Source organism: Takifugu rubripes, chromosome 11 (genome assembly GCF_901000725.2).
Source record: "Takifugu rubripes chromosome 11, fTakRub1.2, whole genome shotgun sequence".
In the NCBI taxonomy this organism is placed as follows: domain Eukaryota; kingdom Metazoa; phylum Chordata; class Actinopteri; order Tetraodontiformes; family Tetraodontidae; genus Takifugu; species Takifugu rubripes.
Genome location: NC_042295.1, coordinates 5,946,923 through 5,959,783, shown reverse-complemented (window position 1 = coordinate 5,959,783; position 12,861 = coordinate 5,946,923). Strand labels below are relative to the sequence as shown.

At 39.1% G+C, this 12,861-nt stretch overlaps 1 protein-coding gene across 5 annotated transcripts in view; it reads right to left on the bottom strand.

Annotated features, from left to right (window-relative positions):
- Nucleotides 1–323: 323 nt before the first annotated feature.
- clpb (ClpB family mitochondrial disaggregase) overlaps nucleotides 324–12,861 on the bottom strand; it is a 29,530-nt gene continuing 16,992 nt past the window's right edge. For 4 of the 5 annotated variants that reach the window (XM_011608311.2, XM_029843726.1, XM_011608313.2 and 1 more), the window contains 10 exons: nucleotides 12,418–12,532; nucleotides 8,649–8,726; nucleotides 7,903–7,958; nucleotides 7,711–7,755; nucleotides 6,328–6,489; nucleotides 6,076–6,232; nucleotides 4,128–4,201; nucleotides 3,769–3,888; nucleotides 787–906; nucleotides 324–569 (listed from right to left, as the gene is read on the bottom strand). In XM_011608311.2, coding sequence (XP_011606613.2) covers nucleotides 384–569; nucleotides 787–906; nucleotides 3,769–3,888; nucleotides 4,128–4,201; nucleotides 6,076–6,232; nucleotides 6,328–6,489; nucleotides 7,711–7,755; nucleotides 7,903–7,958; nucleotides 8,649–8,726; nucleotides 12,418–12,532 — 1,113 coding nt within the window. In that variant the 3' untranslated portion in view covers nucleotides 324–383. The remainder of the gene's footprint in view (nucleotides 570–786; nucleotides 907–3,768; nucleotides 3,889–4,127; nucleotides 4,202–6,075; nucleotides 6,233–6,327; nucleotides 6,490–7,710; nucleotides 7,756–7,902; nucleotides 7,959–8,648; nucleotides 8,727–12,417; nucleotides 12,533–12,861) is intronic. The other variant, XM_003968334.3, reaches the window with a different exon arrangement.

Below are 12,861 nucleotides of genomic sequence, written 5' to 3'. Positions count from 1 at the left end.
AGTACATCAACATATCTTGAATTGGAATTATTTTCCATCTCCTCACAGCAAAGTCATAGCAAATGTGTCAGATTGCAAAGGGATCTCCTTTGCAAAGCCCTCTTCAGATAATGGCTTTTGCTGTAATGTAACTAACAAATGTAACTAAGAAAATCCTACAAGAACCACTAACCTTTAAAATATGGTAGATGTGCAACTACAAGGGTTCAGTTTGTTATTCAAGCAAATTCGCATTATAGTCGACTTTGAAGAGGGATCTGTCCTATTATTGATGTGTTCATCAAAAGTGATATTTTTAACAACCACTACAAACCATTAGCTCCTTTTGAGGCTGAGAAATTGTCTTTATTCAGAAATTATTAAGTGTGTGAGGCTTTTCCTTCCTAGTGTTCAGGACTGATTGATGGATTGATTTCCAGAGTTCTTGAAGAGCTGTCTTCTACCAAGTTTAGACGAAGGCTCTGATGCCCCTGGTCTTCTGATTGAACTGACAGGCGGAGGGTGCAGCCTTTGGGGAGAAGATCCTGCTCGTATGCTGCAGCTAGCTGGTTAACTACACGGCGTTCCACCTACCAAGAAAAGGTAAATAGCAAATAAACACAACTAATTTAAAAGCAAACAAACACTGTAATATATTCAGTATACAGTTGAGATAAATGTTTGGTTTTATCGAGTTAATTATCATATTACAGTTCTTTTGGATTTTAGCATTATGTTGCAATACAACAATGTTTAATCAAAATGAAGTAGAAAGGCTCTGAAAACCTTTTGACTGCACGGCAGTACATTTTTGTGTGTTACCTCATGTTTGATGGAGCGTGCTCCATAATGCATATTATACCCGCATGCCAACAAGTCCAGAACTGGTCGATCCCACTGTAGAGTGATGTCATGACGTTGCTTTGCCTTGTGCCCGAGAAGAAGGAATAAAATGGAAAATAATACAGAACTTTCGTATGGTGTTTGTGTAAAAAAAAAAAAAAAGCAGCCTGAACTGGGTGAACTGGAACAGGTCCAGAAGCCCGAACTAACACACAATAACAATTACACACACAGGGGCACTAATTGTTAATTTGGACACTTCAAACATTAATTGAAAAAAAATCATGCATACAATTTTTTTTGCCTCTTTCACTTAATTTGGAAACATTTGACCCACCCAAAAGAACAATGTGGATTACATCTCTTTTTCTACCTGCACAGCTGATGATCATCATGTAATTCAAAGTCGCTCTCTGCCTCTTTAATCAGATCACCTTACCTCTTTTTTCTTTTCAGAATCTGAAGGACATCACTGTAGACACTCTCTGCACCAACATGGACAGTGGTATCGTGACAAACTACCCTTCCACCTCTGAAGAGTTTGTGGCTCACTATAAGCATGGCTTAAATACAATTCTTTATTCCCTTGCCTCAGTCTGTTTCCTCTTCCTCAACAAAAGACAACAACTTGAGTGGCTCTAAAAATGAAGGATGGGAATGCACCAAACTTACATGCTACATGTCAAGGACTCAATTACTTAAAGCAAATCCAACTATACTCTGTCTTAATCCCATCTACTGAAGGAAACAACATGACTGTTCTCATGTCTTAATGACATTCTCCAGCCACCTGATTTTCTACCCCCACATCTGTACTCAACTGACACCCATCAATCCATATTGCTGTCTTTATCCATACTATTCACCAGCACTTGTGCTTCAACACCCCCCCCCCCCCCCACACACACACACACACACACTGTCAGCACTCTTCCAGTTCAACTCTGACACCCATGAAATTTCTGACCTCATCCAGACATCCAAGCTGTCCACATGTCCCTCCCCACTGTGCCACGGTGTTAAATCCTGTCTTCTCTCTCTGCTTCCCCTCATTTCTGCAATTATCTCCTCCTCATGCTCCTCTGGAATTGTTCCATCATCCTTCATACTAAGGAAAACCTGGCTCGGATCCCAATGACTACAATAACCACAACCAGCTCTTACTTACCCTTCCTCTCCAAATTCTTGAAATAAAACAGTTACGTGTCTACTCCCCTCACATTTGACTGACAATAGCCTTTATGAACTTTTCCGGGCTGGTTTCCGCTCCCTACACAGTCCATCATTAAAATCACCAATGATCTCCTCACTGCAGCTGACTCCCGTCTACATTCCCTTCACATCCTCCTTGACCTGACTGCAGCCTTTGACATCATCTTACCCCCCATCCTCAGTGGAATTTCCTCTGTTGGCATCATTCACGTTCCCCTTAACGGGTTCCACTCTTATCTCTTAGGGCACACTCAGGTCAGACAGCTCGTCCTACAAGTCCCACCCCTCCCCATCAACGATGACAGGTGTATTCCAGAGCTCTGTCCTGGGGTACTTTGCACTCCATGAATTTGACAGCTACTCAGCTTCTTCCTCCCTTCCTAGTTAAAGAGTCTTGGTGTCGTCCTCGATAGCACAATGTCATTTAAAATCCCACAAACCCTAACCCAATATGACCTCATCCTTATCCACAGCCTCATTGCCTCCTGTCCCCGTCCGTCAGCTCTGGAACACTCCACCAGCAGTGATTTCAAACACTGACCTTCTTTAAGATCACCTTCTCAGTCCAACCACACTGCCTTTTAATGCCTGCTGATTTACCGTAACCCTTGTTCATTGAGTGATTCTTTGTTGGGCATTGCCCTTGAGTATCCAGAAGGGCACTTATAACACTGGGGAACCAAGGTAGTTTTCTATGTCAACTGGACTGGGTTTCTTCTCCTTACACTTAAAGGAGAGTGGGCACTCCTTCGAGGACAGCCAAGTAAGGATACTGGCCAGAGAAGACCGCTGGTTTGAAAGGGGTGTCAAGGAAGCTATCCATGTCAAATTGGAAAAACCATCCTCAAACAGAGGTGGTGGCCTGAGGCACTTCCTATCACCCACATACAATGCAGTCCTCCACTCCTTCCATCAGCAAAACAAACATTCACACCATTCCAGGAGACCACCCAGACCACCCACCACCTAGTGACTCACCACCATGTGATCCAGCAGACAAAGGGGAGACACCTCAACAGAAACTAGGTGAACGACCCGACCAACGACCCTGCTAACGACTCTCAGGTGACCACCCAGATCATTAGCATGCAAATGGTCCACAGGGGCTATATATTTTCAAGCTCTCTCCCCAGCGATTTCAGAACTGAAGAAGCCTTCCGGATAGAAGGCGAAACGTCTTCAAGAGAAGAAACCCAGTCCAGTTGACATAGAAAACTACCTTGGATACAATGACCTGGATGATTGAGAATCTACACAGACAACACTGGGGAACACAATTGAGTTCGATCTGACAGCTAATTTTGGGGTGTGGAATCCAAAACTGATCTCATTTTTCTCTATCGCATCAAGTTTTTGAACTATAGTTCAACGTATCCCCAATAGGATATTGATAATACTGAGCTGCACACACACTTCTCATCGCACTGTCTCAATTGTGACTGCACAAACAAGTTCCCATGTAGCTAGAGATGAGTCCAGTTGTAATCAGCTGGCAAGTCTTACTACAGCTAATCAGTGTAATTTTGCTTATCTGAAGAGGAAGCTGTGGAGAAAAACCTTGATGTGCTAGAACAAAATTGACTGCAATTTTGGAATCAGCATGCCAATTTTAGTTCGACAGAATTTATTTTTTTCAAATTGATCCCCAGTGTCTTTAACTGCATTCTTACTGTTACTAGAGTGCATATTTGGTTAATGATCATAAAGCAGCATTGTCAGATGGATGTTCCATACCTTCTTAGCCCAGAAGCTGAGCTCTTTACTGACCAACTGCATCAACTCTGAATGGCCGAATGGCAGAAAATACACAATTTCAGTGATTCGACCAAGAAACTCGTCCCTACGAAAATGAGCCTGGGAAGGAACACAAGAACCAGACAATTTTTTCAAAGTACTGAAGAAAAACCATCACATCAACTGCCACAAATACCTCTGCTTAAAGTAAATCTTTAGGGTAAAATTGCTTTTTTCTATAGAGCAAGTTATCAGAAAATACAAAAAGAGTGAATCAAAAAGTATTGACAAATCAAGTCCCTAATGCAAAATCAAGTTCTTAAAAATCACATCAAAACATAGTAAGGCAAATTTGTTACCTTCAGGATTGGTTGAATTACAGATTCTTTAAACTGCTTTGAGATTGCGATGCCTTCACTTTTCTGAATTTCCTCTGAGAAAACACATGATATTATCAATAATGTAACATTTATTTTGTCTATTACCTGCTGAAACTGTAGCAAACACATTTTAAATGACAGAAAATTCACATTTAAAGTTTTTTACTATTCATTTACTGTCTGTTTGATTAATGCATTTGCTTTGCATTACTCAAGTTTCTTTTTTGTAAATGAAACTTACCAATTATACCACCAATAACAACAATAATAATATCAGCAACAACAAGAATTGCCTCAATTATTGCCTCAAATCATTCCCTTTTTTCAGGTAACAAACTTAAAGCTAATTAGCTAAAGCTAATTTTTAAAAAGGAAACCTAGCATACTTGCAGAAAGTTATATTTGACAAGTGTTAATTGAGCGTAAGAGGCATTCGGCAGAATAACATGTCACAAGTGTTTACTTTCTAGAGCCTGCTTGTCTTTTTATATTTTGGAACAAATCAGAAACAGGAACCGTGGCCATGTAGAGCCTATGGTAGCTTCTTTAATAGAGCTACTATAGTAATGAGTGTTGTTTAATGAAACAGAACCTAAAAATCTATTTGGTAGCACTTTTCAATAACCATCAGTTATGAAACCATTAATTGAGATTTATATATAGTTTATAAGTATTTTATTATTGTTGTTGAGTACCGATTTTAATCTAAAACAAATAATCTATATAGATTTGTTAAGTGTGTAAAACATCTTCTAACACTATAATTAGTTAACATTCATTTCACAAAAACATCTTTAGTCTCATTTATTTTAATTACATTCTCATTTTCTGTTCTTGGGAAACTCAACTACCTCTCTGCCAAGGCTAACAAACAAAGTACCAGACCAATCTCTACTGGAGGACTTGAACACTGCATTGTTAACCACCACTACCATCAATGAGACCAATCAGCTGATGTAGGCAGCGGTAACAGTCATCCTACAGATGCTTGGCTACAAGAGGAAGGGCATGAACAGCCAGAAGGAGCAGACTTCCCCATGGAAGGAAAGGCTAGAAGCAAAAATCGTGGTGGCACAGAGAGAAGTCGGTGTTCTCCACCAATCCAGCTAAGGTCTACTCTCAATGGCAGGGCAACAAGATGACAACAGACCCACCCAGGGCTGAGACTGAGCAATACTGGAAGAGTATGTGGGAGAAAGAGGTAACGCACAACACTAATGCCCAATGGCTGCAAGACCTACAGACAGAGCACAACTTCCAGAACAAGACCCAGTAGTCATCACCTTAGCAGACACCAAACAAAAGTGTCCAAAATGAAGAGCCGGATGGCACCAGGGCCCGATAAGATTCACGCCTACTGGCTTAAGAAGCTGACTGCACTCCATGAACGCCTTGCAGCACAGATGAACTAGCTGCTAACATCAGAGATCTCTGTCCAGAAGAGCGCAGTCCTAGGAACAGCTAAGTTCCTGCGCAGAACCCTCAGACTCCCAGGCCTCTGGTGGAGGACCCAAGTCTGAAGGAAGGAGGCACCGCCATAAGGGCGAGGAAGAGATTATTTTTTAGAAATATTTTAAACAGTCTAACAAAGGCTTTAATAATGGTCATTATATTTAATAAAACATGTTTGAACATTTATAGATTTTACAGTAAAGCCACTATTTAACAACATTAACAAACTACTCATAAACCATTTATAAATGTCAATTGACCATTTTTAACTGATGGTTATTGTAAAGTTTTACCATATTTTTCTTTTCTTTGAAAGATGTGCCTGTTCATTTTGCTCACTACCAGAGTAGATTAAAATAACTAACATTGAATTTCAATCATTTGATTTAAATCTGTACCCTCTAATTTAGGTTGTTATGTCCTTGCAAAGTCCAGTTCACATTTCATACATATATACACACATGTTCATCCTCACCAAGATTGTCAGCCAGCTTTCTGTGGCTGACCTGCTCAGTTTCCTGTCGAAGATGCAGTGCATGCTGGGCAATTTCATCACTTGCGACATTAGATGTCATGATAAAGACAGCATCTTTACATTCGATGGTCTTCCCCTTACCATCTGTGAGGCGACCCTGTCACATATTATGAATGTCAGTAAATGTTTTTTACAAAAGGCAACACACAATAAATCTCACTCAATGATTAAAGTTTGTGTGGGAGCAAAAACCTCATCAAACAACTGCAGCATGATCGTGAGAACATCAGGATGGGCTTTGTCCACTTCATCAAACAGTACCACAGCATTGGGACACTCCTTTAACAGCTTGGTCAAGTGGCCCCCCTCTTCATGTCCTACATAACCTGGAGGGGAGCCGATAAACTTGGCCACCTAAGAAACAATTGAGTCAAAAATTATCCCAAAAAAATGAAAACAAGATCATAATTTAAGGAGCACAATAGTTGGCTCAGCACTGGTTAGTGCAAATTAATTTTCTAGAAACAGAGTGAAGAGATTATAAAAAATCAAAGGTTTATATATAAAAAACAACAACCCACAAATACAGATTGAGATCAATAGGGGCAATAATTAGTTAATAAGTAGAAGAGTATCAACTCACTCCGCAAAAAAAGCCAAAAAGATCATTTATAGTGCAGGATACAGGTATCACAAATTCAATAGTCTTATAAGAAAATTTGAATTTAATTTTTTTTTCAAATTTAAAGAAAAAGCAATCTACTACCTAAATATTCACTTTAAAGAAACAGGGCTACAATTCAAGAGGGAGATTTAATTTCAAAATGAGGGCAGTTAGCATGAAAGGTTTGATTGTTGGGTTCTGGTATATGCAGTTAAACTATGGACCCCAATGAAGGTCCAAACATAAACCAGATATTGGAATAAAGGTGATCTTTATTATTTTATTTATTTTGCTATTTATTATAATCAGCGACGATCTCTACGATCAATTTGTGCCGAGTCAATAAATAGTATAAATTGGACATTTTGAATAAGGGTTTTTACAGGATTGCATAATTCACTAAGATAGATATTGATCGTGTGTGTGTGTGTGTGTGTGTGTGTGAGAGAGAGAGAGAGAGAGAGACAGAGAGTGTGCACTGGTTACCATAATTAGTATAGCAGCAAAAGACGTTCAGTCTAATAATTAATTTGCAGATATGCAATCACGCAAGAAGTGAAAAAAGATGGTTTGCATGATTCCCGCTGCCCCCAAGAGAAAGATCTCCAGTTGAATGTTTCCATGCTTTTGCCATCAGAAAGCCAAATGTATGTGGCTCTCATGAAAGAGGTGACAATACTAAAATACTATTGGTGACAATACTAAAGAGAGCCTTTCATATTCCACCTTTTACACCAGTTAAGAGCGAGGGCCAACGCTCAGTCATTAGTCGTAAGACCTGCGTAAGCTGTGAATGAACTATTGACATCAGTCAAGACTAAAGATCAGGATTTTCCATTTTTCTGTTGTAATATCATGATTCGAGTACTCTAACCATGTATGGAAATCCTGCATCTACCATACTGTAAATGCTTAAACTCCCCATGAATCAACCAAGCAGCCGAGCAAACATATTTGGGAGGTAAATTTACCTCATGTTTTTCCTGAAACTCAGACATGTCCATCCGGATGAAACCCTGCAAAAGACGCCATATTAATAGTGTGATACTGAAAATATTCTCCCATGAAGAATATCACCACATTCAAGTCTTTTTAGCCTCACATCTACAAGAAGCAATGCGTTGAATCTGTGTGTGCCTTTGTGCGTGTGAGTTTTTCCAAACCTTCTTAATGTCCTTGTGCATGTAACGAGCCACCTGTTTGGCCAACTCCGTTTTGCCTGAGATGCCGAGCATCAACAATTCAGACAAAGTTAGTAGCATGAATCCCTAAATCATTCTGAAACATTTCAAATCAACATCAGTAAATCTGGTCAAACACCCAACTAATTTCACAGGTAAAGCAAATCTAATTTCTTGGTGCCATGCACTAAAGCTTTCACTCATCTTGCATTCTCCTGATGAACGGGCCTGTCAGTAAAATACTCTGCATATAAATGCTGCTTTATAATATTGATGACTTGAGTCTGATATGCAGATGTTCTGGATTTGTTGCTGCTGCATGGAATATAGATGTCTCATCGCTGAAGGCAATGGAGAATGTGAGTACAGTCTTTTCATACATCTCTCTGCAGGAAATCATTTTCATTCATCTATCTGTCACTCAAACACATCTTTATGGTTATTGAATATGATACTTTTAACTATGACTCAAAAACATTATGAGTTGGTTTGTTGTCAGGTGAATACCAGACATGTTTGCAAGTCTTTTCATGTGTACAAATGTATGAGCTTTTTGTTGTTCCTGAAAGGTTCATTCACAACTGGGTTACTAAAGCAAAGAAAGGGAACGTTAATATGAGCCCGACGCAAATATGGGGAAGGTATATATACAGTAAACATATATACAGCCACATCTCTGACCAGGGGCCCAGATCACATTAGAAATGAAAGAGAAGACCATGATTTACCAATTCCTGATGAGCCAAGGAAGAGGAATACAAGAGGATGCTCTTCATCATACCAGCCATTCTGCTTCCTTCTGATGGCTACAGAAAAGAGATGGAGGAAGAAAGAATTGTGAGGCTGTTATTTCCCTCATTTGCATTTGTTAACATTACTTGGCTTTGACAGTTGACCTAAGGCCAGTTGGGATACCAGAAATTATGATAAAGAACCAAGTGTGGGTATAAGAAAAGGGTTAGAAAGATTTGGTGGGGAAATTAAAAAAAAGAGAAACAAGAGAACTACAGCCAGATGAGAGACCTCCTGAAAGCGCCCCACAGTGGGCGTCTTCTCCCTTACTCAGAGGAACCATTAGCCAGCAGTAATTGTATTACCCTCCCTGGTGCAGCCATGGTGAAATCAGTTTAGCATGGATCTCAGCATCTCACACACACTTGCTTAAAGAGGAGTGTGTACTCAGCTTGACCAACACGCGAGTACCGACTCACACACGACGATGAGGTAGATTGGAGTATAGAATAAGAGTACCGGTATATTTAGCCACTCACCTAAAAACCAGACATTACAAACTCATTCATATCTATGCCTTTTAGGAAATTGGAGGCCAAAAATCACAACCATAGATGAGCAACAGTTTTATTGTGTGGCTTCCTGGTTGGTATTGTTGCTTTTCTGTTTACACTGTGGTGATTTTTGAAGTTGACAAGATGGTCTTGTTTTATCTGAGACTGAGGTACAAAGTATGAAGGTGCAGTCACATTTGAGCCTGTGCTTCTGTACCTAATCGCCATGCTTTTCCTGCATGGTCTAGGTAATTGTGCTTGTGCACATTTGTGAATAACTGGACCAGTCACACACAGTTCTCAGTCACACCTCTCCCTACTGGGGAATGGTTGGTTAGCATGAGTGCGTCCAAAGACTTCCATTACAAAAAAACATGTCAGCTTGGCTAACTAGGTGAACATAACACAAAAACATATAGTAATTGCTAAAAAAAAAAAAAAAAAAAAAATCAGTTGAGGTGTTGTAACCTCATATTTTCATGTCCACATCCATAATAAAATATTAGAACAATGAACAACCCGTCCATGTACTGGCATGAATAATAAATAAATAAACAAATATACACACACACACACACACACACACACACATATATATACACACACACACACATACACACACACACACACACATATATATATATATATACACACACACATGAACAAAAAACACTTTCTATTCATCACTGGATCATCAAAGACACATGTTCAGGAGAAATAGCTTCACTACTGATCACAGTCAGGAAATTACAATAACGTAACATCAGAGACAACAAAATGCAACATAAGAGGCTTAACAATTGCTATTCATGCACCATGCTCAGTGTATTTCAGGACACAACATCAGAATTTTGATAGAAAGCTGTAAAATGTGCATTAAACTTTTAGAAATTGGCAAATTTGTTATTTCTGTCAGTGTTGACATAAACAACAAACAGGGCACCAAGGTCACAGTTCAAATGGCAACATTAAATCCTATTAATGGTGCACTCTTTAGTTTCCATGATACAGTCATCAAGGAAGCAGCAGACGGAACAATAATAAAAAAACAATGCAGATAAAGAGGGGAAATAGAAGGGTGATAGAGATATGCAGATGAACTAGATAAATTAGAAACAAAGGAGTATCAGAGCAGAGCAGCATAACATCCACAACAAGTGTGACAGAAGGACACATGAACAAGGACCAAAATAAGAAAAAACCTTGATCTCTCCTACTCACTCACTCACTCACTCACTCACTCACTCACTCACTCACTCACTCACTCACTCACACACTCACACACTCACACACTCACACACACTCACACACACACACACACACACACACACACACACACACACACACACACACACACACACACACTGGGCTGTGTGTATTGGGCAGGTCTATTTCACTCTAATACAATTACAGAGGAAAGATTCTTCAATAACTCTTAGCCCTCAGAGCTAAACCTGGATCAATCTAACCTCCTATCCCTGTGTGTCTTGCCGGAGGCCAGCTGTTAGTCAAGATGCTTTTCAGTTTAACCATTTTGAAAGTGTGGTAAAGTATACCAAGCAAAATAATATATTTAAATCTAGACTGGGGAAAAAAAATCCGATGTTCCTCTCCTGTTTTGATTGGTGCTATATTCCATAAGCAATCAGGTCAACCACTGTTGTACACATTTTCTATTTTTAGTAACTGATAGGCTTGTAGAAATAACTGAAAAGTAGCTTTATTCAATCCAAGTTGGTCAGTAAGTGCTTTGAAATGTTGGAAGAATTTCTATAAATGAGGGTAGCTCTATACAATCCACTCTGCTATTACTGTCAGCAATCAATCCTTTCATGCAGAAATCATTTGGTCTTCTTCGGTCAAATGCACTATTTTAGAAATTCCTTCTGTAAACTGTCTTTGCTCTTGTCTTGGCAAAGTATTCTAGATAGAATTTAAATAATTACCAACATTAAATTAACAATAATAAATAATAAACATAGAGACCTATTTTCATCGAATAAAATCCATCCTTTGAGTATTTGCTCTCAAAAAAACACCACAAAATAAATCTAATTCTAATATTCACTCCTGTCTTCAAATTCATTATGTTCACAAATTTGTTGAAGATCATGAAAATAACATATCTTCTCTTTTTCCTGTATAAACATACACCTGCAGATCAATACATGGCCTCCATGGATGCCTGCTGTAATTTCAGCTCTTTATTGTCTGCTGTGTTATTGTGCTCTAACTCATCCTCCCTCCTCTTCTCTAGCCCTCCTAATGGTCTTTCACTTCACGCTTGAAGCGTTCAGGTTGTTCTTGTTCATCTCTACTCATCAGTGTTCTCTCTCTCTGTTTTTTTCTTACTTTGTTGTACTTGTTTTTACTGCTGCCTTTCTGCTTTGACACAACTAATTTCCTGGGTTTCAATGAGAAAGTAAAAGATATTACAGATGAAGAAAATACTTTACAAATTAACCAGTTAATTATAGTGCTTTGAATCTCATCAAATAGATTAAAAAATGTTTTATGTATTTTTCTGATTAATTAATTACTCTGTTCTGTTTGGTCTGTAAAAAAATTAAATCCTTATATCACCTCAAAAGGCCATGAGATATTTATTTTGCTTGGTGAAATCAGTAGAGAACAGCCTCTCATTTAAAAAGATGCCCTGGCAAGAGGCCCCATCAAAAGTGATAAAGAAGCACAGAAAATTTTAAAATGAAATAAAACCAAATGCCATACTCTACAAAACATAGATATTTACATGGAGACAGATAGCCGCTATGGTCTGCTGCAGCTTCTGCAGATCTGTGGTAGAGTCTGAAGTCTAGCTGAACAGGTAAATGCACAGAAGCACGGGTACTGTAAATGCATAGAAGCACCGGTGCACACCATAGCACTCCTTTATCATAATTAACTGATTCCAGTCTCCGCTGCTCTTTCTGAATATGCCCACTTTAGGAAGAACAGTAGGAGAGTGACGGAGAAAAGACAAAAGTACCAGCGTAAAAGCAATGCAAGGTACATGAATTTATTTATGTACATGTGTGCACATGAATAAATTATAAATGGGAAAGGGAAAGTGAGGGGGCAATATAAAGAAATTCACCCAAATGTCAAATACAGTAAAAGCCGATAACATTTCCACCACAATCCAGAAAAACAACCAGCATCTAATGTATTTCACAAATCAAGATTGTGTTCCTGAGTGGTGTGTCTTTACCTGAGGCTACAGTATTGATGGCCCCTTCCTGTCCAACGATGTGCTCCTTCAGCCTCCTCTCCAGAGGGAATCTCCGCCTCTCTTCTGTCTCCCGCTGCGCTTGTGCCTCCTGAAACTATTTAAATGAAGGGAAAGAGGTTTCAAGACTAAACTTCAAACATTTCTCAAGATCAACTTCTTCATAAACACATTTCAAGATTTATCACTTAGTTTTATCACCGTCCTATTCCTCCATCGGGGTCTACTGCTTCGGCACGCCTTGTTACTTTGGCTAATTTGGGTATGTTTACTTTTTTCCAACTCTCTCCCCTAAGTTCTTATCCTCCTATTTGTGGATACACTTGGTAGGACAAGAAGGCAGTTTATTAGCCCTCCATGCTAATTAGTTCTGGCCTCAAGCTACATCACAACTACAGGTGGATCATATTTTATTTAAAAAAAAAA